Here is a 26643-nt window from a genome sequence, read left to right as displayed (position 1 = left end):
TCCTTTCAGGTCAGTCACCTTTTCCAGGCCCCAACCTCCTTTCAGAGGCTCACCTTATCCTGATTTGGTCTAATGCCACCCCCTTTTCCTTCCTACCCCCCACCTCATTCATTCCCCAGCCTTATTCTAACTCCTAGCTACTTAAACTGTGGTTTGCGACCCCATGTCTTGTAACTGAATGTGGGAGTTATGAAATTATGATTTATCATCAGTAAATGTTTGATTTGTATACCTATTTTATATAGTTATATATCTGGGGTCAAGTAAAAATATCTTGTGCAAAAAGGGATCATGAGTAGATGTTCAAGAAGTCTTCCTCTAACCCACTTCCTTCAAGCTATATTTTACCTTTCCCTATTACTCACATCTTCTTTCTCCATCCTACTCTTAACCCATCCAATTTTTCCTTAATTTTCCTAGGATACTTTCCAGTAGCCTTCCACTATATCATACATCCTCCCACCATTCAGTCCTTTTCTGGAATAATTTCTCTCCTTCTTCCATCTTAAGTTCTAATAACAATAAAATCTTCCTGAGAACTCACTTTCTAGTTTCTCCTTACCTTACCTTAGAGACTTCTCCTTCCTAAGTTATTTATCTGACTTCCTCTATCCCCTTTCCCTCAATAATTGCTCCCAATTCTGTCTGTTTCTGTTCCAGATTTGCATTCCCACCACCACCACTAACAACTCCAATATACTGATTTTTTAAAAATAAATTTACTTTCAAATTCTCTCCTCCCTGTATTGATTTTTTTCTACATAAACCTTCTCTAAACCCATCTTGCTTATCTGCCTCAGATTCCTCCATACACCAGTTCAATTCATATCACTTCCTCCTTACCCACTTCACACAGTCCAATACCAGGCCACCTATTCCTCAAATCCCCTTTTCTTTACTTGTTTCAATTATAGGACCATCCCAGTCTTCCTGGACTCCTGCTCTCACCCAGCACCCGGAGTTCAGCAGCAGCTGTAACAAAATGTCGGGTACGGGGTTTGTTGGCTCGACAGACATAGACACCAGAGTGGTGGGGCTGTGTGTGTGTAATCAAAAGATTGGTGCGTCCAAGGACGATGACATCTGTAGAGATTGGCTTTCCATCTGGAGGTAGAGAGGAGAAGAGACATTTCCACTGGGAACAAATTGAGGGTGGGAATTCTTCCCCCACCCCTTTTGCAAAACTTGGGTCTCTCAGATGATCTGGTCTAGTGGACACATGTTCTAGTTTTACTTTCTCAAAGATAGAATGCAGAAAAGTAGCTAGAGACACATTCTTCTATATCTACCTTTAGCCAAGTACTAATGGTTATTCTGGTACAACCATAGGTAAGAGGACTAGGAACTTTAAAAATGTACATGTACTAGAATATATTCAGAAACAAAGGTAATGTAAAAATAAAAGATTCTGATACAATTAGTAATTTTTTAGATTTATTTTTAATATTTATTTTAAAAGTTTTGAGTTTTAAATTCTATTTCTTCATACCCCCTCTGCCACCTATTGAGAAGACAAATATAGCAATTATACATGTAAAGTCATGCAAAACATATTTCCATATAAATTAATTTTTAAAATGTATATGTGTGAAATAGATTGAAAGCATTTTAAATTCTTTCTGTCCTCAGGCACTTATTGTCCATCCCTCCCCTATTCTCATTTCATAGTGTTTAAAGACATTTGTGAGCCACTGAAAATCCCAACTGAAATATCAAGCAAATCTTTCTTAGGATCCCAGAAAGCAAGGTGATTATCACAAAGTTACAAATATGTGTCTAGAGAATCAAACTGGTCAAATGAAAAGAGTATAAGGTGGGGAACCAGCAGGACCTAGATGCTAAATCTGTCTCTGACATTAACCAGCTCCATCACCTTGGACAAGCCACTTGATCTCTTTCTTCATATGTCAAATGAGATCTTTCCATTTTCAGAATGCTTTCCTCACATGGTAACCCTATGAAGTAGGTAATATGACAATAATGGCTGCCATTTTAGAGATGAGAAAACTAAGGAGTTTAAGTGACTTGCTTACCATCAGTTAAAGTATCAATTAAAAAAATATTAGACAGATCTCAACACAGGTCTTCTGAATCTAAATCAGGTGTTCTTTCTGATAATAACATTCTGCACATGTATTTATGGAACAAAAATCACTGCTATCCCATCATGGTGGAGAGTTGACCTTGGGCTTTCAGAGCATAAACTCTGAAAGGTTCATGAGCTCATAGCTGTGGAGATGAAAGAGACCTCAGAGACCATGTAATCCAAACCCCACTTGACAAATGAAGCGAAGAAAGGTGGTAAGTTGTCTAAGGTCACACAGATAATAAATGACAGAAGTACAGTGGGAGTTGAACCTAATTCTCTGACTCCAGAGTCATCACACTTTTCAATGACAAGTATGTCTGAATGAAAAACCATCCCTACTGTCTGAATTCCTGCCTAGATACACGTAGAAAAGATTATCAATCGAATCTGCTATTTTTTTTAAATGGCCCTAATATGGCTTCCCTTTCCTTCCATATTGATGTCCACAGAAAAGTGATCAAAGGCACTGAGAATAGCAGTTTTTAAGAAAATCTAGAAATATTTATTTAATTTCTGTTTTTCTAGATTCAAGAGTCTATTCTACATTTTGCATTTTTTAATACTTTTTTGCATATTTTTCTACACTAATTCAAAGGAAAGGACATTATAGGATATGTCTGTATCCCTAGGGCCCTGCACAATTCTTCCTTTGTCACAGGGTCCTGATAAATGCTGGATGAATTGTCTGCTGGAGTTAAATTGTTGCTCAGGGTGGCACAAATGGGAAGAATCAATACTAGAATATTCAGTGAAGTCAAAAAGTTGTAGCTAGATGGGAGGATGGCTCCCAGGTGCTTTTTGGAGAGAACAATGAAGGAGACAAGAGAGTATATCACACGTCCAAGAGCATTGTTTCAAGGGGACGATGGGTTATCTTGTCTTATAGCATTCTTGACAAAAGAAAGCAAAAAGACCGCCATGAAATCAAATAACTAGAAGCTGGAAAAAATAGAAAAGGACTGCTCGCTTTGCCGATGGTGGAAAGTTGAATGTCTCAAGTTTTGCCCTTTAAGAGAGAAAGAAACCATTAACTACTGGTAGGAGACCCAATGCAGACCCCTGCAGGAGAGGGGAAAGGACAGAGGAAGGGAGTGAGCATTTTATTTATCCCCGACCATGTGTTCATTTCATCCACAGCACCACCCCGATAGTTTGATGCTGTTGTTATCCCTATTTTACTGACGAAATAGAGTTTGAGGGGCTCATCCAGGACTAGAAACTATCAGAGGCTAGATTTGGATTCAGGTCTTCCTGGATCCAGGCCTGGTGCTCTACCCATGTATCACTCAGGACGGGAGTTAGACCTCATTAGGCGCTGAGCGTGAAGACGGCAGGTGGAGAAAGCAGATGTTAGCCAAGCTTTCGGTGCCAGAGAATCTGTCCTTTGGGAGAGGAACCTCTCACAGGTGTCTAATTGCTCTCTATTGCCCCTGTGTGGTCCGACAGAGAAAAGCAGAGAGGGAAAGAAACACTGTAACTGCCTGGCCAAGGCGGAGGGGGACAGGCTGCAACAGTATCCTTTTAGAAGATACCATCGTTTCTAAGTTTATTAGCACCTTTTAAAGGGCCCATGGGCTAAAAGAACTTGTCATCTGTCATCTTCTCATCAGAGGAACAGATTTGTCCCACAGGAGAGCAGTGAGGGCCAGAAAGGGGGGTGGGTGGTGAGGGGAAAAGCAGCTTTGGGTCGTAAAGATTTCTCCAGAAGGGAGAAGGAAGAAGCATTTATGTAGCACCTACTATATGTCAGACACTGTGCTGAGTGTTTTTTAAAAATGATCTCTCGTCGTATGCAGCAACAACAAGATTATGTGAAGATCAATTCTGATGGACCACGGCTCTTTTCAACAATGAGATGATTCAGGCCAGTTTTGTGATGAAAAGAACCATCGGCACCCAGAGAGAGGATTGTGGGAGCTGAATGTGGATCACATCATAGTGTTTTCACTCTTTTTGTTGTCTGCTTGCATTTTGTTTTTTCTCATTTCCCCCCTTTTTGATCTGATTTTTCTTGTGCAGCACAATAATTGTATGTGTATATATATATATATATATATATATATATATGTGTGTGTGTGTGTGTGTGTGTGTGTATATATATATATATAGGATTTCACATTTTTTTTAACATGTTTAACATACATTGGATTGCTATCTAGAGGAGGGGTAGGGGAAAGAGAGGGAAATTTGGAACACAAGGTTTTGCAACAGTCATTGTTGAAAAATTATCTATGTATGTGTCTTGAATATAAAAAGCTTTAATTTAAAAAAAAATGAAAAATAAATAAATAAAGCTATCTTATTTGAGCCTTGTAATGACACTGTGTGTGAGGGTAGTACTATTATTCTCCTCCCTGTCCCTTTTATAGTTGAGAAAACTGAGGTGAAAAGAGGTGAAGTGGCTTGCCCAGGATCATACAGTTAGTGTCTGAAACTGATTTTGTACTCAGGTCTTCTTGACTCCAGGATCAACACTGTGCTACCTAGTTATCCTTAAGCATACCAAAGACATCCAGTCAAGAATTGTAAGTTGTTCTAAAGATATGTGTTTCCTTCACTCATGTGTCTCCCTTACTAAGTTTCTGTAAGTATATATTCACTCTTCTTTATGGAAACTACAAGCCTTGGTAGGAGAGTGTGACATAGTTTTAAATGTGGATGTGATTTTTAATTACTCCTGCATTTGGGGGCCCAGTGCAGCTATCTCATCTTTCCCCACCTGACTGATCTCCTGACTTTATCATTGTCTCTAAGCATTCATTTTCTTGCAAGCTTGCAAGAAATTCATACCTTCCCAGTCCCCCACCCAGAATCAGCTCAGAAACCTCTTTCCTTCTCACTGTGAAGATGAAAGGTAGACATTATGAGAGCTGTTTTCAGATCCTCCATTTAAGGAGGGGGCAGAGCAGCTGTCTCCTCCTTTCCTATCTGGCTGCAGGTCTTCATCACGGGCTCCCGCACACTGGGGATCCTTTTATTTCCTTTCTTTTGAAATACAGTAATGTATGAATATCCTGTCTTTCCTATAGAATATAAGCTCCTTAAGGGTAGGGACTGTTTAGTTTATTGCCTCTGTACCTATCACAGTGCCTGTGAGATAGTAGAAAATTAATATTTTTTAAAAATCCTCAAAATTTAAATAAATACTTGTTGACTAATTAATTGATTTAAGAAGAGTCAGAAGGCATTTAATATGGTGAGTACTGGAAAACATTGTCAAAAAATGAAGTTAATTAAATCTTGATAAGAAATGAGTGCTTATTTGATATGAGAGTCATGTACTGTGCACTCTTGAATGTGCAGTTAGAATTAGAATAAAAAATTAGAAGAAAGGTCAAAATCAACCTCAAAATAGAAGAAAAGATAAGGATACAAATTACCACAAAGACATTAGGTACATTATATTATCTTCAACTCAAACTACTGAAAGAAGTCATTTGTGAATAATGAGACCAAGATAAAAATAAAGAGACTAGATTTAAAATCTCAAAATCCCAGAGACCACTTTAGCAACTGGACAGTCAAAAGCAATGCCAATTTAGGAAACAAGCTCATTAACAAAACACTATGGGCAACTGAAGGCTGCACGAGGCAATATCTTATAAATAGTGAAAAGAATTGGAGGAAAAAATAAGCCTGCAAAAAGCTTAGCATGAGATCCACAAGTTAGATCATCTCAAGAGTGTTTAGGAAGGAAAGTGAAGGGACAACATATAGATGCAAAAATTGACCATATTTTCCTGCATTTCTATGTAAAATTCCATATGTGGAATATATGTATTCCATCATATATAGACTTTAATAATTCAGTAATTAACATGCCAAATTAGGAAGCAGAAATGGAACTTAACCAGATAAAAACAAGAATAACAGTTGGACACAATCAATACACAATAGAAATAATCTTGAAGTTATTCAGGTGTTGATTTTCAGTAACTATGAAAGAGAGGAAGATAATAAAACAATGGGGGAAGAGGGGAATCACAGGGTTAAAGCCAGAAGTGGATTTCAGATATTAAAATATTATTGTTATTTCCCAGTAAAGGTATTATCTCTATTTTTATAGTTGAGGAAACTGAGTTAGAGAACTTAAGTGATTTTCCTCAGATAATATGACTAGTAGTTAGTATATGCAAATTTATTGGATTTTTAATTTTTTGAGAGTATATTATTTTTATATTTATGTTTCCTGCATCTAATATTTGCACACAGTAGGTACTTAATAAATGGTTGCTAGATTGAACTGAACTGATTCTTCTGACTGCTAATCAGTGTTTTTTTTTTTTTTCTTTTAGTTATTCCACTGGTAATGTTTATCACCATCTTCCTACATGCTCTCCCTACCACATAGTTAGATATAATGAGGATGAAATAAGATGGAAGTGTTTCCTCTCTATGTTCCATTATCTGGCATTCATTAAACATTATTTTGGACTTTGAGGTACCATTCTTATCTATATCTACAGATGATATATTTCTGTAACTAAATATATCTATAAACATTTATGTATGTCTTCTCTCCCCATCTTCTTTCCTATCTTTGCGTCACTCTTGGTAATTAATATATCACTTTATACATGATAGGCTCTCAACAACCATGGACTGATAAAAGCAACTGTGATATGTAGACAAAAGGCATCAATAAGGTGAACTTTTTTTTTTTAAGATAAAAGCACTCTATAGAGTGGGAATATATGGGAAGTCTTAGTATAAAAAGTTTAAGGGAGCTAGATGGTGCAGTAGATAGAGCACTTAATCCAGCCACAGACACTTAATATTTCCTAGCTGTGTGACGTTAGGCAAGTCATCTGACCCCAATTGCCTCATTTAAAAAAGGAATGAAATATTTATGGTTGTAGGACATCTTTTAAGATTAGTTATTTTGCAATTTTACTTATTTTATAAATGAAAAAAAAACAGAGATCTAGAGAAGGGATTGACAGTTTTCAAGAGGCAGAATTGGCATTTGAACACTAGTCCTCCAACTTGGGACTCAGCATTCTTCCACCACATTGGATTTATTGGGGTAGAGTCCCTACTGTAGCTTCCTCATAATAATATCCTCATAATAATAATAATAATTCTTCCCTAAATAGAAACTTTTGAAAGAGGAGTTGCCAACAATGTCAGCTCAGTCCTTGCTCTATGTAGCTCACCCTACCCCACTGTCTTGTCTCTGATCAATCGTTCTTTGACAATTCCTTAGGTTCTAGGAGAAGACCTGGAGCTTCCATGTTTTTCTTTCCCAAAATGTTCCCTCCCTGTCCCTCCCTCTTCAACAGTTCCTGTCCCTCACCCTGTCGGATCCAGGACACGAAGGGAGTAGGGTCAGCTGAAGCCATGCACTCCATCACCACGCTCTGACCAGCAACTACAGTGGTGTTCTCTGGTGCAGCTACAATCGCCACATCCCCAACACTAGGGGAAGACAGGGAACCTGGAATATGGAAGAGACAAGTATCATTATACTTAAAATTTTTTAAAGTCTATTTCCACCTCCATTTTTATCTTATTTGATCTTTGCAAACAGTCTTTTGAAGTAGAGAGGATGCAGGTTCTCTCCTCCCAACCCTATCTACCTCCCAACCATTTGACAAGTAGAGAAATTAAGGTAAAAAAATATCATTTACTTGAGATCACACAATTAATGGGAAATCTGGGACCAGAACTCAGGCTTCCTGACTCCTCAAGTCTGCTTTGGTAAAGAGTTGAAAGTGAAATATTTCTGTCCCCAATTCAATATTCAGAGAAATTAGTTGGCTAGTTTCCCATAACATCTTCCCTGCTGTTTCTCCTTTTGCATTCAGGGTAGGAGAGAAGAAAAGTGAAGAACGTCAAAGACCCTGACTTATCCTATCAAGTCTTGGGCGTCAGCTCCCCAAAGATAGTATGTTAGTCTTGCTTTGTCCACCAGATGGAAATAGAGACAGCTCTAGAGACTCCAAAAAAGCCAAAGGACCAGACTGCATATACAGAGGCACCCTTTCCTAGCAGGTGATTTCTACTTGGATGAGATATAGACCCCTTAGCTTGGGTTCTAGGAATTGATGAAGTTGGAAGGGATAGGGCAGGGGTAGGGAACATCCAGCCCACTGGCCATATAAAAGAGATGAAATCATTTGCTAAGGCAACTGCAGATGATGATGAGCTAAACACCAGGTACGACAACCTCCCACTCCTTGAGTTCTATAAGCTGACAATTTTGTATGGCCTGCCAGTGATGTTATAAATATCCAAATGGCCTTTTGCAGAAAAAATGGAGTTTGCAATCCACTCCCCTCCCCTCAAATAACCTGGAAGCTGGGGAGTGAATTGGCAAGAGGTGAGGGAAAGATGGAGAAGAGAAGAAAGGGAAGATAGGATGAGGAAGTTGAGATTTTGGTGATTTAAGCAGATATATTCCCACTGGAAATCAATGGGGGAGAGAACGCCTATATTTTCTGAAGATATCCCAGAGTATAATCCCCTAAATCTCATGTTGTCAGCTCTCTGAGCACATGAACTGAAATGGGGTGGGGTGGAAGGGAGAAGGCAAGTGAATAGGAGAATGTTACATATGGGTAGGGAAAGAGAGAGGTCAGGAAATTGCTTTCCTTCAATGCTTCATCACTTCTTGTCCCAGATGCTCCCCATATCCCAAGAAGTCACAGAGGGGTAGAGTATTATAGTAGAGGAAGAAGGAAGCTAATTATCGTTCTAGCTCAATCACTATCTGTCAGTGTTGGCTTTGGATTCCTCATCTGTAAAATGGTTTAGCAATACTTACCTCTGTGAAAGTAAGGAGCCAGATTTGATTCAGTCCAGTTAACTATTAAGTACCTATTATGTGCCATTTATGAGCTCTTTCTAGCACTAAAATAGGGACCCTTAACCTTTTTTGTGTCATGGACCCCTTTGGCATTCTAGTGCAGCCTGGATCCCTTCTCAAAATTTTCAGAGAAAATGAATACTAAATTTCAGTGAGGTGATTTGGATTTTTTTTTCTCTATTCAATTTCACATATCCTCTGAAATCCATCCAAAGACCACTTGAGGTTCTGTGGACCCCAAGTTCAGAACCCTGCTTTATGACCTGTGACTTTATTATAGTCCCACATCATGGCAACATAACTCCAAACATCAACTCCCTCACCTTTATGGACAATGAGGGCAGCATCGTGGCTATAGCGCTGGTGGGCAGCATTTGTGGCTACACAGTGGTAAGCCCCTGCATCACTCTCCTGCACATCTACAATCTGCAGGACACCATTGGGAAGAGTGATGAGTCTAGAGGAAGAAATAAATTGTGAGATGAGCAGGAAGAAGCAAAATAAGTCATTGTCATCAGTGATATCCCTCCTTCCACTGGTTGCCCCAGACTTGTCCCATTTTGTACTTGGCTTTAAATTCACAGAATCTCAGGATTGGAAGGGGATCCCAGGAGCCATCTGGTCTTTTACAAAAACTCTTTCTAGCAAGTGGTCATCTAGCATTTGGTTGATGACCTCTTAATCAGAGGAAACCTAGTACCTTTTGATAGCCCTAAAAAAAGAACTCTCCCCCTTAACTTTCCATATTGAAGTCATTAATGGGTTAAGAAATATGAGAGAGAGGGGCCACTTTCTCCTCAGAAAGTCACAATTAATATGCATATTACCTAGACAGAATAGACTGAAGAGTCTTCTCTTAGCACCTTTCCACTGGCACAAACTATTGTTATAATGGAAGCCATAGAAAGTATTGCTCTGAGATGACGAAATATGGAACAGGAAAGTTTCAGTGGAGGCCCTAGGTGATAAGGAGCAATATGGGATATAGGACAATGGAAGGTGGTAGAGCATCTTAGAGCTGCTGAAAGTGGGGACCCTGAAAACATATTTTATAATTTTGCCCAAGGAAGGGATCATGGTTGAGTTAATATGACTTAGAGGAATAAATAGGGTTCTCTCTCTCCAGGGGAGTTTATTTGTAGAGTTGTTGATCAGAGGCTAAGAAGCTCAAACTTTGATTTTATAGTCACATGATATGCACTGATGTTGAACAAAGGTGGGAAGGTGATAAGGTGAGCTCATCTCTACAAGGCCAGAGCAAAAAAAAGAGTGTTGAGAAATCTTATCATGCCATCACCTCCCCACTAGCCTAGTAGGAAAGTCAATAAGATGCTTTCCCAAAGGTTCTCCTTAGGACATAGGTCATTTTGCCCTTGTCAAGAGGCATGCCCTCATTCTATAATAAGTACCTCTCCTCTGAAGTAACAAAAACCCAACATCTGCTCTCTCAAGGTCTAATAACAGCAACAGGGATATTAACCACTTGTTATGATTTCTAGACCAGGAAAGAAAACCCAGTCTCTCATTGGAAATTTAAAAAACCCAACTAATATCCTGATGCTACCTGCTTCCCAGCTTTCTCCTAGCTCTGTCCCCTTCCAGGGGACATTCACCTGGGCTCAGATGACAATGTCCTGTGGTCCTTCTCCCAGGTGATGACCGGGGCTGGCAGCCCTTCAATTCGGCACTCAAATCGGGCTGTCCCATTCACTTCCACGGTCTGAGGTTCCGGATGGAGAGAAAACTGTGACAGTGCTTTTTTTGGTGGAGAGAAGGAAAGAAGGGGAGGGAGGAAAAGGAAAGAAAGAGACAGAAACAAAAGAATGGGAAGGAAAAGCAAGTCACAGAATTCTTGGAATAGAAGGGATAAAATTTTGGGGAAAGGACAAGTTATCTGGTCTTTTCTTTAAGTTCAGTTCTTATCTTGTCCCCATACTATCACCAATAAGGAATCCACATTCCTGGTCCTCCAGGCCCCACCTCTGCTCAGTCCCAAATTACCCAGACACAGACACTTACTGGAGAACCTAATCACAGCCACCTGGCTAGCCACCACTCCAAGGGGACTGTGGGCCAAGCACGAGTAATTGCCCTCATTGTCCCCTAGAACTTCAGGGGCTCCTCCATAGCCACTCTCCTGGGGGGCTGCCTGGGACACCCACAGGGAACCATTAGGCAGCAGATGCAGATGTTTTTTCTCTTGTACTGGACTCCCATCCTTGTGCCAGGTCACTCGGGCTGGAGGCCCAGAAGGGGCAGGTGCAGGGTTACAATTCAGCACTACTGCCTGCTCAGCCCCCAGGGTCACATACAATGGTCCCACGCCACAGCCCAACTCCAAGGACGTCTCCTGTGACAACAGCTGCTCTCCTGCAGGGGCAAGAAGGGTGACTTTTCAATATGTATAATGGGAATATGAGTCCTATTTCCCAAAGTCTCCAATCCCCCTATCAGTTCTACATGCATGCACTGGCTTCCCTCCCCAGTATTCCACACATTCAGGGTCAAATCAGAATCTTCAATGGGAGGAAGACTCAGGGACTCTCCCTTTCACACAGAAACGCTAGAAAAGGGAATCTGAGAAAACAGAATCCGTGAATTACTGAATCTAGAGTCAGATATTATCTAGATCAAATTCTCTATACCAAATAGTCGTCTTGTCTGAGCTTGAAGATTTCTTGTGAAAGGGCACATAACTGTCTCTAAAAGTACTCCAAACCACTTGTAGTTAGCATTAGTTGTTAGAAAAATTTTCCTTATATCACCTGAGAAAAAGGGCATCCAAAATCAGGGTCAAGGCAAAATAAAGAAAAAAGATTGGTCTGTGTTTGTTATTTTAACAGCAGCCAGCAACCTTTTACTCATGAACCTCAGCACTTAATTTTGTTCCTCTCCAATGCATTCACTACATCATTTTATGAATAATAGTTATCTGAGAGGAATCAAAGCATAGTGCATAGAAAGGTGGATTCAGAGTCAAGACTTGGGCTCAGGCCTTTGGTTTTGTGACTCTAGTAAAAACTCAGGTAACTTTCTACGGGGGCTCTTAACTTTTTTGGTGCCATGAACCCTTTAACCAGTCTGATGAAGGGCCCATAGGCCCCTTCTCAGAATAAAGTTTTTAAATGCATAAAATAATATACATAGAAATGTAAAGGAAACCAATTATATTGACAGGGCAGGTAGATGGTGCCATAGTGTACAGCCTGGAGCCGGGAAGATTCATCTTCCTGAATTCAAATCCAGTCTCAGATACTTCCTAGCTGTGTGACCCCCAGCAAGTCATTTCATCCTGCTTGCCTCAGTTTCCTCATTTGTAAAATAAGCTGGAAAAGGACATGGCAAAATATTCCAGTATCTTTACCAAGAAAACCCCAAATGGGTTCACAGTTGGAAATGACTGAGCCACAACAATTATATTGATATGTAGTTTTCTAAATTATTTTTAAAAATTAACAGATTTAAGATCCCAAGTTAAAAATTCTTATAAGTTGTAGAATAATAATAAAGATAATAATAGCTAACATTTACATAACACTTTAAGATTTGTAAAGATCCCATTTGATTCTCACAACCTTGGGAGGCAGATAACTGCCTTACAATGAAAAATGAGAGACAGAGGTTAAGTGATTTGTCTAAAGTTACACAGATAGTAATTGTCTGAGAGTGGCTTTGAACTCAGGTATACTCTGAGCTGCTGTAGTTGAGGAAGTTCCTTTCTGGGACTTGCCCACATTAATAATGTGACCCCCATTTTGCAAATTTCTTTTTAAGAAGAATACATTTCATCAATGTTTTTAGTTTTTATATTGCTTAAATTTCCTCCATATCTCTCCTCCTTCTTCCAATCCAGGAAATTATTTCATATAACACAGAATTTTTTAAAAGGAAAAAACATTAAAATGGAAGAAGAGGAAAAATCAGCAAAACCAATCAATATAGTTTTAAAACTTGGACAATATACTAGATGTCTCTTCTCATATCTCTTCTTTGAGGATGTGCTTATTTTCTGTAATTATGAAACATTCACTTTTCCTTTATGATGGTTTTGTTCTTTCTATTTACATTGTGTTAGCCATTGAGGTATGTTGCTTTTTTAGTCTGCTTATTTCATTCCACATTCATTTGTGCTAGTCTTTTTATGTTTCTTTGTATTCATCATTTTTATTACTTCTTATAGCAGAGTAAAATTCAATCACATTCATATGCTGCTATTTGTTTAATCATTTCTCAATTGGTGGAATGTTGTATTTTTTTTTTTTTTAATGAAATCTCAGGAAGGAAAATTTCCCTTCCTGAGAAAAAGAGAGAGTCTTTCTAGGATTTCAAGGTAACCTAAATAGTCAACACTAATTCTAGCCCTAATGTTCTCAGATATTAAAGGGAATTGGTTTTCTCTCCAATTGGGATGCCATCTCCAAGGATGCAGCTCACAGTCCAACAATGCTTGCATAATTCTTATCTATGACTTCCTATAAGTGTGCAAGATTCATCTAGTGTGTATTGGGAACCTTCCCCAAGATCTTCTGATATTAAGAGGATGCTAATGTGTGCTGTTCACTTATCTTCTCATATCCTTATTAGTTAACCAGCCCGTCTTCTTTTTCTATCATATTTTCCTCGTGGCGTCCATTGTTCCTGTAATTTTTCTAAGTTCTTCTCTTGTTATTTTTGGCAACCTGCTCATGCTTACCATGTGCCTCTCAATTGCCCTCTATATGACACTCATTTTCAATCCTTCGGAACCTGTTGTGGCTTCCACAGTTACCAAAATAACCTTCCTAAGCAACAGATCTATCCATGTCACCTCCCTGTTCAAAACCCTTCTGTGATTACCTATTGCCTGTAGGATAAAAATGCAAACTCTCCAGCCTGATGTTTAAAGCCCTCTATCATCTGGCTATAATTCATCTTTCCAGATTTATTTTATTTTATTTCATTTTGATGGTGTAGTGGATAGAACACTGGGCCTGTAGCCAGCAAGACCCGAGTTCAAATATAGTCTTAAACACTTAAACTGTGTGACTCTGAGCAAATTCCTTGGTCTCTGACTGCCTTGGTTTCCCCAACTGTAAAATAGGGATAATAATAGCAAGTACCTCACAGAGTAATAATATTTGTTAAAGTACTTAGGACAGTACCTGGAACACACTAAATGCTTATATAAAAACTTATTCTCTTGCCTTTCTCCAACTCTACTTTTTATTCTAAATGGCCTATTAATTCTTCTACCATGATGTTCTGGGCTCTCCCTCTTGCTTTTCATTTAGACCACTCTTATCCACCCTTCAACCCCCCAACATAAACTGCACTTCCTCCTCACTTCTACCTCTTGGTTTCCTTAGTTTCCTTCAAGAACAACCTAGTTATCACTCAGTCAGATAGTCACAACAAGCATTTATTTAGTGCTTACCTTGTGCCAGCCACCTCTGCTAAGTGCTAGAGATAGACAAAAAACAGGCCCTGCTTTCTGTGAACTAGCTCAAAGGTTAATGGGGGCACATGAAGACAACTATGTACAAACAAGATATACACCGATAAATTGGAGGTAACTAACAGAGGAAAGCACACGCATTAATGGGGATCTGGGGAAGCTTCTTATAAAAAAGACCTGATCCCAGACCCTTCTTCCCCATACCCCCAGTTCTTAATGCTTTTTCTTTTCATAGATTATCTTGTATTTACTTTTCTGTGTACATGTTGCAGTCCTCAGCAGAATATAATCTTCTTGAGGAAGGTCTATTACATGATATAAGAAGATGAAAAATAAAAGATACTGTAAGACCCATTATTAAGAACAGTAGAGTTTCAGCCTCTTCCTCTCCTTGAATTTTGGGTGCTTTTTAACTTTTTGAAGGTAACTTGCCTACAAAGGGTGTTTGGAAATCCTTTTACAGAAAGCTAAAACAAAGAGTGTCTAACTATGTGTGTGTGTGTGTGTGTGTGTGTGTGTGTGTTGATGTGGCCTGGGGCAAGGAAAGAGGGAGAGATTGGGGATGGAGGGTTTGGCTTGGCTGGGCTGGGCTTCCTGTCTACTCTAGAGGCTGTGCAGTTGGTTTGGATTTCAAGGGAGAAAAACCACACACTATACAATCCAAGCATCCTACAACCCTCCCCCTACTCCCTCTTCTCCCCTCCCCAGAGCCTGTCCCTGGATTGGAAAATCCCCTGCCAAGATGGACAAACAATGGGAGCAGTTGGAGTAAGAGCAGCTGCTGGATATATCAGCAGTCTGTGTTTTTGCCACGGCAAGGGGAACTCTAGGAGCTCCTGCTGATCAGGGATCTAATTCAGTTTCTGAATATTCATGGCACAGCAGATGTCAAAGCTTCCCCACCTCGCTGAATATCACCCCTGCTGCAAAAAACATGGAAACCAAATTATAGACTATAGATTGGTGGGAGGAGGGTGGTGGGATCGGAGGGATGCTCCCAGGACTTCTCAGAAGTTTCTTCTCATATCTAACCTTTATCCCTCCTGCTGCTACAAGCTCCAACTAACTCTTTGTTTGCTTGACTCAAACATATTTATCATTTTTAGTGTTGGTACCTTCTCCTACAACTAGATGACCTGGTCAGATCTCTTCTCTATGCCTCAGTTTCATTATCTGTAAACCAAGATGATTGATAAGGTCCAAAATCTTATACTATCAGGTCTCAAGATCAGGCCTATATCTATACCCTTTGACATGCTTTTCGGTTTGGAATAGGGAGCTCAGTACATAGTAGGTATTGAATAAAAACTTGCTGACTGATTTATTAATTGATTGATACAGTTTAAGTTCATTTATTCCCCAACTTCCCATCCTTCCCACCCCCAATCATCTTTCAATTTGCAGAGTGAGATCTCTGGCAGAGATACAGGGTTTCTCTGCTTGAAAGCTTCCAGGGTAACTCTTGATCTTCCTTTTCTAACAGAATATTTTGCCCACTTACAGGAGAGATGAAATTTTATGTGGTTAAATGGAACTTGGATGGAAAGGAGATTAACAGCCCAAATCACAGAGCCAGCTCTGCTGCAGCTCAACAGGATTAGTGGGGCTCCAGTCTTTCCCTTTCCCGAGGAGGATCCTCCAAGCTGCATTTTTCAATGAAATATCAAGAAGGGGGAGTTGTTGGGCAGAGGGGGGGAGGGTCTTTCCAGCATTTCAAGATACCTAATTAGTTAAGCTTAAAAAATGCCATAAAAATTAATGCCTTGACATTTGCAGTCTAACGAGTTTCTCCCCTCTGAAGCTCCTCCATCTAGGGGCCCAACCAGATTTTAAACTTATTTTCTGCAGACTGCTGTTCCTGGAAAATTCCCCATGTAGTCATTCTCCTTTTCCCTAGCCCTTCTGAGGAGAGCTAGGTGGGGGAAAAGGGGAAACAAAACCATTGTCTCTTAGAGACACCCCCACACTTTATCATATACTTTTCTTTCTTCCCCTCCCCCTTCAACAGCTGGAATGGGAGGAAGGAACTACTTCTTGGGATATGGGGGGACTCTCCCTCCTCTTCTTCCTTCTCCCCTCACTCCAACACTCTAGAGACTGGAACAGTAGACTAAGCAAGAACAGAGTGGGAAGAGAGAGAAATAACCAAGATGTCTCCAATTTCCAGAAATGTTAGAGATATGCAGAGAGGCAGACATAGACACAGAGACACAAAATCAGGAGAGATGGAGGAGCAAATACCAAGAGACAAGAGTGGTAGACAGAAACAGAGAGAGACAAATAGAGAGACAGACAGGAAGATTTATACGGAGAAAGGCTGAGAGAGCAACATAGATAGAGATTCATAAAGTTGGAAGAAACCTCAGATATAATATAATCCAGTTTTCCCATCCAGTGCAGTCATGGTCCCACTAACTGGGGTAGCCTTTCTGAACATTGAATTGATTCGTTAAGTGATCAATTCAATTGTTAAGTAGTTCTAATTTTTGGAAAGTACTTCCCCAACAAAATTGAAGTCTGCCTGCCAAATTTAAAGCTAACCCATTCCTTTCCCAAATATAGAAACTGAGTCCTAGGGAGATTAAATAAATGACTTGCCCACAGTAGGGACATTTGAACTTAATAAATCTTCTGACTACAGTCAGTGCTCTTTCTATATTATCAGATCCATAGTTCAACCCTCCCAAACTAGTCAGACTAAATCTACTCCTTCCAAATGACTTGTGGCTTTCTCCATCCAGGTGGGAATTCACTCCACCCAAATAAATGGTATCCAACAATAATCCATAGCCTTAGAGGATTGTCTGAAGTTCAGAAAAAGTGATCACAGGTCAAATAAATTCCAGAGAAATTTGAACCCAAATTCCTGATTCTAACTCCACTATTCTCTTCATTCTACTGTATTACCACAGCAGGCACTTTAAAAGTGCTTGTTGAACTTGGACCAGAAGAAAAGAAATCTCCCTCCATTCTACCCAGAGATGGGGGATGATGGGTGTGAAACATCAAGCCTGTCAGATTTGGTTAATGTGGCTGGTTAGTTATGCTGAGATTCCCCCTCCCCCCTTTTTGTTCTTTCTTATGAAGATAAAAACAAAAGATAACAATGTAATGTAAAAAAAAATCAAGAGGGATTTCAGTCCACAAAGCTGAAACATTCATGTAATTCAACTGGTCTCCCTTCAAATACTTGAAGACATTTAACTTTCCATCCCCACCTTTCCTTCTTGTAGATCTAATTCCTTCAATTGTTTCTTACAAAATGTTTCCAAGCTTTTTACTATCTTGGTTACCCACATCTGAATATCCCAGTTTGTCAGTGTCTATAGAGATGGACTCACCTGATCCTAGAGGTGATGTGATATAATGCCCAAACTGCTAGATCTGAAGTCAGGAGACTACTACATTTTGCTCATTAGACCTTGAGAAGACCTTTCACTATCTGAACTTCAGTTTCTTCATCTGTAGAATGGGGTGACTGTATTACATGACCTTTGAGGTCCTTTCTAATTCTCAATCTATGTATGCTCTTCAATTTGGAACCATGCCCAAAGGGCTATCAAATTGTGCATATCCTGTGATCCAGCTGTGTCTCTACTGGATCTGTATCCCAAAGATGTCAGAAAAGAGAGAAAAGGACCCATATGTGCAAAAATATTTGTAGCAGTCCTTTTTGTAGTGGCAAAGAATTGTAATTTGAGGGGATGCCCATTAACTGGGGAAGGATGAGTTATAGTATATGAATATAATGGAATACCATTGTTTTATGATAAGAGCAGGCTGATTTTAGAAAAGTCTGTAAAGACTTACATGAATTGATGCTGAGTGCAGTGAGCAGAACCAGAAGAACATTGTACACAGTTAAGAACAAGATTATGAGATAATCAACTATGATAGAATTGGCTCTTTTCAGCAATACATTGATCAAAAATATTTCCAATAGACTTGGGATGGAAAACGTCATCCACATTAAGAAAAAGAACTATGGAATGTTGATCGAAGCGTACGATTTTCATTTTTTTGTATTCTGATGATTTTCCCCTTTTATTTTGATTCTTTTTTTACATGACTAATGTGGAAATATTTTTAATATGATTGTAGGTATAAAATCTATATCAATTGCAAGAAAAATAGCAATTAAAAACTTATAAAAGTAAATGTTGAAAACTAATAATAAAAATAAAAATAAATCTATGCTCTCCTAACTCCTGAATCCTGTTGGACCTCAGAGGAATGATCAAATTATCAAATATATATTCCATAATTATGTATCAAATTATTAAAAATAACAAGTTCATGGACCCCAGATTAAGAATTCCAGGAATAGGAAGACATGATACAAAAATAGCAATTAAAAACTTATAAAAGTAAATGTTGAAAACTAATAATAAAAATAAAAATAAATCTATGCTCTCCTAACTCCTGAATCCTATTGGACCTTAGAGGAAGAAGTGAATAAGCAAAATGACTTCTATGTACCAGGCATTGTGCTAAATGTTTTACAAATCTCATCTCAAGCTCCAATGTTCCTCTAGAGACTAGATCTATTCCCTCATCTTCAATGAATCCTTAGAAAGTTAGGTCCAGATCCCTTATAGAAGGAACAGAAGACTAATTGTCTCCTAACAGTTTGAGTATATGGAATTGAAGTGCTCTCTGATATCTATCCATCTTCCTCTTTTCCTTTCTCTTTGTCAGAAAGATGTCCTCCCCCAACCATTCTCTGACTGTAGCAAATTGGGTCTGATCTTATCCCCAAAACACATGGGCCTCAAACCAATTCTTGAGAACCTCCTTACCCCTTACCCCAGGCTTTCCTCCTGGGAGAGCCATCTGCTCCACATCTGGAATATCATGTGCAGATCTGGCTCTCTCCACCTCAAATACAAATTTAACAAAACTGGAAGAGGTCCACAGAGGGGCAATTCAAATTATCAAAGGCATGAAAAGCATTCTACAAAAACTGGGCCTTCTTAAACGGCAATAACTGCTCAGTGTTATTCCCTTTTGTGAAAGGTACATTCACCAAGTCCTAGAATCATTGGATGAAAGAGCCTCTTTGAAGGGTGAAAGAACTAAGTTTTAGATAAATCAAAAGAACTTAAGTTCTTATTATAATATATTATTGTATTTAATAAATATATGGATGAAATAGACATTGATTACCAAGAGATGAATGGTTCAGATTAAAAGCATAAACAGGTTCAAGAATTATTTAATTAAATTCTTGGAGAGGCTATTTGGTATGACAGAAAACACCCTCGACTCAGAGGCAAGAGACATGTTTGTATAGCAGCTTCTAATTGTTTTATATGAAGATAGAACTGTCACAATATTTCTCTGAGAATCAGTTTTCCCTTCTGTAAAATGAGATGCTTTTACAATCTACATTTCATAGGATTCTTGCAGGGAAAATATTTTGCCAATTTTCAAGGGAGTTATTTCAGATGTACCTGAATGTCTGCTCTGTTATTAAAAAAAAGCTACAGATATTTGAGTGATGTCCCCAAATATTTATCAAGGGTTTAATATATGCAAGATGCTTCCCTATCCTTAAGGAATTAACATGGAAAGATGGCAGAGAGAGGGAGAAGATACAATCTATTCATTAGTAAGCATATACAAAGTAATATCAGATTCTTTCAAGAAAAAGAGAATATTAACAAGCAGTAGGATCAGGAAAGGCATCATCTAGAAGGTGGCTCCTGAGCTATGTTTTGAAGAAAGCCAAGAAGAGGAAAGACTACAATCTAAGTAAATGGCTTCACTTGTTCAAAGATTTGGAGATGAGAAGTAGACAGATCCAAGATACTAGGCTGTAGGAATCATGATAATGACTCAAGGCATCCTGTTCATGTCCTATCTGCTGACGCACCCTCTTTATCTTCTCTAAACCCCCAAGTTATGCTAGCTAAGGGTGTTTTGGGGAATTTTGTTTGAGTTTCAAGTGAGTAAGAGGGCATCAGGACAGAGAACAAAGTACACTGAAGTCATTCCAGTGCAATTTTCCAAGCCTATGTCTCTCCCCACCTCTGCCCCCCCTCCCCACACTCCAGCAGTACATTCCCCTCTTGTCTATTTCTAGACAAGCACTGACAATGATGAAATGGGGAAGGGGATATCCCTAGCTGAGGAAAGATTGGCACCCGCAGGCAAAATCAATGTACTCATTGATTCATATCATAACCCAGATATGAATTCTCTAAGAATTGTTCCCATGCTATTAATGCCCAGCTCTTCACAGCCAGTAGTTTCAGGAGAAAGGGGGCAAGAAATGATACCATACATGATATACATGAAATTATACAACATTCTTTTTCTGCTTGTTATTCTACTACGTAAAAGGAAATGCCTATTTCAATTTGGTGTCTAAATTTGGAATAAAAATAAATAAATAAAAACTACATATGAAAACAAAGGCTGCTCATTAAAAGATGCCCCTGGCGATCTTAATTAAAAGATTAAGAAGTACTTAACCCAACTTCTCCTCTAACTTATTCTTATACTCATCCCAACAGCAATATCAACTCATGAACCATGGTCCTAACCAAGATTCTCCAAAAACTTTTCCATCCAATCCAACCAAATCCTGGACACAGAATAAAATCCCAAGAAGCAGAAACATTAAGCTCCTACTGTATTCAGAACAGCATGATAGTTCTTAGAAGATATATAAGAACACTGTCCCTCCCCCTTAGCATTTACACAGAGACTCATCCTTACTTGTATGATAGTTTCCTTTGGCAATCTAGTTACTCCTATAGAACCCTGTTCAGAATCATGTTTTTAAATATACAATACAAAATATGTAGGAATTCAAAGGAAGCCTATCATGCAATTATCAAATATATATATTCCATAACTATGTATCAAATATATACAGTTATCAAAATATTAAAAATAACAAGTTCATGGACCCCAGATTAAGAATTCCAGGAATAGGAAGACATGATACCAATACAAAATAGCACTACAAAATAATACATGAGATGTACACCAGAGGTCCAATTCAGATACTTGGAAAGATACTTCCAAGAAGGGAAGATCACTAACAGCTGAGGATCCCAAGGCTTCCAGAAGATGATTTTGAGAAAAATTTCAGAAGGGGGGGTTCTAAGCAAAGGCAAGGGATAACAACCAGTAGGGCTTAGATTAATGATGATGTGATGGGAATCTGTGACAAGATGAATAACAGGTAATCTAGGTGGAGCATATTATAAGGCACACACAAGCAGAAATAGGACATATCAGGGATTATGATACAGCATACTTGTTAGCTCTGTGGATATGGTATTCTCTCAGAAAAGTGTAAATTTTGAGGGCAGGGATTTTCCAAATTTTTTTTTTTTGTCTTTTTAATCCTGACTTTTATTTTTTATTTTTAATTAATTAATTAATTAATTTAAATACACATTGCTTTATAAATCATGTTGGGAGAGAAACATCAGAACAAAAGGGAAAAACCATGGGAGAGAGAAAAAAAAAAACCCGGAAAAAAGAAGTGAACATAGCATGTGTTAGCCCTGACCTTTAACATAATGTCTTACACACAGTTTAGTTCACACCTAATGAATGTTTGCTGAATTTAACTGAATTTGTGTAGAGGCAGCAGGAGAGAAATCTGGAGAGGAAGGCAGATTTGTAAAGTCTTGAATACCAGGCTGAGTAGTAGCAGTGGCAGCGGCTGTATTTATTTTTTATAGTGCTTTAAAGTTTGCAAAGTATTTTACATGCATCATCCTATTTGATTCTGTCAACAATCTTTCGAGTGATAGGTACTGCTATCACTCAGATTAGGAAAAAAGCCTAGATAGATGGCTGATCCATGGTCAATGACCTAGTAAGTACTGGAAGTAAGATTGAAAGAACTTTGGACTTTATGTTGTGAGTAATGGAAAGCCATTGAAAGGTTTTGAACAGGAAAATGACCCGATGGGAGTTTGGGGAAAAGGATGTTGAATTTGGAAGTGCAAGGACCTGAATTCTCAATGTTAAAAATCTTTCACTTTTTTTTGGCATGATCTTGAGCAAATTCACTTCTTTGGAATTCAATTTTATCATCTGCAGAATGAAGAGGTGGACCAGATGTCCTCTGAAGTCCCTTTCAACCCTCAGTTTATATTCCTATAATTCTATGAATAATCTCCATTGGATCTTAATGACCCAGGTGAAGGGTATGGAAAGGTAAAATAGGACAAGGTGTGTACCCACATCTGGAAAAAGAGAAGGCAGCTTTGATTCCATAGGTTGGGGTGAGGGAATCAGTGTATATAGTTGGTCCCATCAACCTCTACTTCTATCAGTCTGCCCCAAAGCCTGCCCCCCCCCCCCCTTCAATAGACTCCATCAATAAGATTAGGAATTATAAAAGGTTAAAAGATAGGGATCTGCTGGTGTTCTTTGAACCCTATGTACTGCTCAAAGCTACACTGGAGTGAGGGTATGTGGAGGGAAGGATTGGAGGGATATGTGTGAATTTTGCAAAAGATTTCTAGGTCTCAGAGGTTTTCAAGCTCTAGCAAGCCCCTATTTCTCCCTCTCCTACCTCATTTCCCAACAACACCACATGGTCTGTGGCTAGGGGACTCTGAATCCAGCTGGAAAGCCAAAGCAGCTGGAGAGATCCCCTTCTCTCCCCCTCACTCTAGGCCTTCTTCCACATCGCTCCCCGCTCCCCACCCCTCTCAAGAAAGGAGCAAACAAAGCCAGCCCGCTCATCTCCCTCCCTCCTCAGGCAGCTAAGCCCAGACACCCCCAACTCCCAAACTAAAGAACAGTAACTAAGCACAAGATTGCATTGTCAAGGCTGAACCCGGAGAGGGATAACAAAAATGAGCTTTCGGTCAGCTGCCCCATCAGGAACCCTAGTCGTCCCAAAAACTTCCTCTCTCGAACTGGTGTGACACACTTAGGTCCCAGCTCCCTTGGGGAGTGGGGTAGAGATGGGAGAGAGAGATTTATTCCACAATACTCAGTGGGAGGGAATGTGTGTATGTAAAATCCTGCTTTGGGTCTCTCTCTCTCTCTCTCTCTCTCTCTCTCTCTCTCTCTCTCTCTCTCCTCTCCTCTCGTCTCCTCCTCTCTCTCTCTTCTCCTCTCTCTCTCTCTCTCTCTCTCTCCTCTCCTCTCGTCTCCTCCTCTCTCTCTCTCTTCTCTCTCTGTCTCTCTCTCTGTCTCTCTCTCTCTCTCTCTCTCTCTCTCTCTCTCTCTCTCTCTCTCTCTCTCTCTCTGCTCTCTCTCTCTCTCTCTCTCTCTCTCTCTCTCCTCTTTCCTCCCTCTCCTCTCTCTCTCTCTCTCTCTCTCTCTCTCTCTCTCTCTCTCTCTCTCTCTCTCCTCTCTCCTCTCTCTTCTCCTCTCTCTCTCTCTCTCTCTCTCTCTCTCTCTCTCTCTCTCTCTCTCTCTCTCTCTCTCTGTCTCTTTCTTCCCTCTCGTCTCGTCTGGTCTCCTCTCGTCTCGTCTGGTCTCCTCTTCTCTCTCTCTCCTCTCTGTCTCTGTCTCTCTATCTCTCTGTCTGTCTCTCTGTCTGTCTCTTCCTCCCCCCCCCCCTCTCACCCACACCCACACCCACCCCTCACAACCTTACCCTCTCTCTACCCAAAATCAGGACGCTGTTTCAACTCCCTCTCCTCCTCGACCCCCTCCACCACCCCCCTCTCCCCCCGCTGCTTGCCTCGGAGCAATAATTTTGATGTCTGGACTCTCCTCCCTCCAAACCTTTAAGCGATCGCCTGCACTGGGATAAGATGTGCGTCATTTTCGCCGTACCCCACAACCCAATAGCCCCACAGTCCCTCCACAGCGGCCACCTCCAAATCTCTCCATACTTCTGAATCTATACCCCCAACCCGCCCTACAAATCCACACACGCCTCCCGCCACGGACGCCCCAAAGTCACAGAACTCTCCACACCCCAGAAGCCGCAAGATCTCCCAAACCTGACAACCTCACTGCACCTCACCCCATCCAACCTTGTACCACAAATACGCGCATAAACAATACACACACACCGAGCACAGCCACGCACCTCAAAGCCCAGACCCGCGTACACCCTGGGGACACAGGCACACACTGGGGCACAGGAGCGCGGGCGCGAACGCGCGCGCGCACACACTCTCACACACACACATACACGGGCACACGCAGCCCCCTTCCCCCTCCTCATCCTGGTGGCCCCCGGGCCCCTTACCGTGGACGGACAGTGCGCAGAAGGTCAGCGAGAGCACCCAAAGGCTGCGCCTGGCGTCTCCCTGCGCCATGAGAGGGAGCCCCGGGCGCCGCGGCCGCTGCCTGCCGGGGTACGGGCGCACGGTGTCACTGGCCCAGGGAGCCGCAGCTCCGGGGGCGCGGCCTCGGGGGCCGGAGTCGGGGCCGGGGCCGGGGCCGCTGCCTTTGCTTCTCCCTCCCCTCTATCGCCATCTTGGCGAGAACCCGAGCTGGGGCTCCTTGCAAGGCTCAGCCGGCCCCAAGTCCCACTTGAGCTGTCCGCCAGACACGCCTGAGCCTGTGCCAGCAGCAACCTCTCCTCCGCCCCCCCCCCCACTCCGCCCTGGCCGGCAATGCCCCCCCAAAAGGCCCCACCCCGCTCCTTAACAACACCCCCCTCCCAGACACTAGCCCCAGCCCAAAACCAAACTATACATAGATGCATACACAAAATCCCATTCTCGCGTATGTGTCTCTCTATCTCGATGTCTCCGCCTTTAGGACTAACCTCCCTGGATTAGCTTGAGGCCCAGCTTTCTCCCCAGAAAAGGGAGCCCCGGTTTTTGGAAGAGAGGGTCCTCGCATTGGAATCAGGTGTCTCAGAAGCTATTATTTGAACTCCAAAGGCAGAGGACACTTTTTTAATCAAGTGGGAAACTGAGGCACAGAGGTCACTTCGTTTGGCTCACAAGGTCTACCCCACGGCCCACTTCAATTAATCAAAGAATTGAGAGTTGAAATAATCCTCAGCAGCTAGCTAGTCCAACCAATACCCCCCCAAAATTCTCTAAACATTTATTGAACACATATTCATGTCTCAAATACTGGGCTAAATTCTTGGGATACAGACAAAAATGAAACCTAGCTTCCCTCAGGGAGCTTACCTTCTATTAGAAGAAACAACATATACACACATAAGTATATATAAATCCAGGGTGTTTCTCCAGTAGTCTTTTATGAGGGTTGGGGTGAATCAAGGGATTACCTCAGATCCCTAGTATGATGAACTCAGTGATTGGCGTAGAGGTAATAAGAAGGAATTTAGAGTGTGCAGTCAGCTACTGTTCTCTAGAATCAATCCACCTCTTTCCTATCCTTCAAGGTTTGACTTTTGTCAGCTCCTCCACGAAGCTTTGTTTGAACATCCTATCTGGCATTGATTTCTTTCCTCCTTTCCTTTTCTGAACTTCCAAAGCATTCATGGTCTGCCTCACACCAACCAGCAATTCCAGGCACTTTCTTGTTTTGTTCTTTCATAGTTACATATATATGGTAATTTTATTACCCTGATGAGGATGTAAGTTATTTTTATGTTGTCCTTTTTTAAAAATTTTCAAATAGTATTTTATTTTTCCCCCAGTTACATGTCAAGAAAATTTTTAGCATTCATTTTTACAAGATTTTGAGTTCCAAATTTTTCTCCATTCCTCTGTTCCCTCCCCTTTCCAAAGATGGAAGGCAGTTTGATATAGCTTTAGATGTGTTTATGTAAAACACATTGACCTATTAATTACTGTTGTGAAAGAAGAAACAAATCAAAAGGGAAAAAAAACCAAGAATAAAATAAATGAAAAAATTGCTTTGATCTATATTCAGAGTCCCATCAGTTCTTTATTTGGTTATGAATCATAACCACATCATTGTGTGGCTGAGAAGAGCTGATACAATCATAATTGATCATCTCACAATGTTGTTACTGTGTACAGTGTTTTCCTGGTTCTGCTCACTTCACTACGCATCAGTTCATTTGTCTTTCCAGTTTTTTTCTGAAATCTGCCTGTTCATTTCTTATTGTGCAATAGCATTCCATTACATTCATATACCACTGCTTGTTAAGTCATTCCCCAATAGATGGGCATTCCTTCCATTTTTGATATTTTACTACCACAAACAAGACTGGGGTGTAAATTCTTTAAAAGAAGAGATACAGGAACTTCCTAAAATCTACTAAAAAAAGTCCAAACACACTTTTCTTGTAGTTGAGTTTCCAGATTAGCCCAGAAAAAATATATTTAGTCCAGAATGAATAATGTATTTTTGCAGTAAAAAAAACCCTTTATTAAAAAATAATGCTATCCCTCAAGGATCAGTGATTTTGCTCCTAAAGTT

General features: G+C 40.3%; 1 protein-coding gene across 1 annotated transcript in view; it reads right to left on the bottom strand.

Annotated features, from left to right (window-relative positions):
- Positions 1-24861, bottom strand: part of IGDCC4 (immunoglobulin superfamily DCC subclass member 4) — a 39594-nt gene extending 14733 nt beyond the window's left edge. The window contains exons 1-6 of the mRNA XM_012543305.3: positions 24518-24861; positions 10917-11267; positions 10511-10652; positions 9221-9354; positions 7386-7526; positions 949-1104 (exon numbers count right to left, since the gene is read on the bottom strand). Of these exons, the coding sequence (XP_012398759.1) occupies positions 949-1104; positions 7386-7526; positions 9221-9354; positions 10511-10652; positions 10917-11267; positions 24518-24587 (994 nt within the window). The 5' untranslated portion in view covers positions 24588-24861. The remainder of the gene's footprint in view (positions 1-948; positions 1105-7385; positions 7527-9220; positions 9355-10510; positions 10653-10916; positions 11268-24517) is intronic.
- Between the last annotated feature and the right edge of the window lie 1782 nt (positions 24862-26643).

Source organism: Sarcophilus harrisii, chromosome 2 (genome assembly GCF_902635505.1).
Source record: "Sarcophilus harrisii chromosome 2, mSarHar1.11, whole genome shotgun sequence".
Lineage (NCBI taxonomy): Eukaryota > Metazoa > Chordata > Mammalia > Dasyuromorphia > Dasyuridae > Sarcophilus > Sarcophilus harrisii.
Note: the sequence above shows the minus strand (reverse complement) of the source record. Positions and strands in the feature narration are given on the sequence as shown.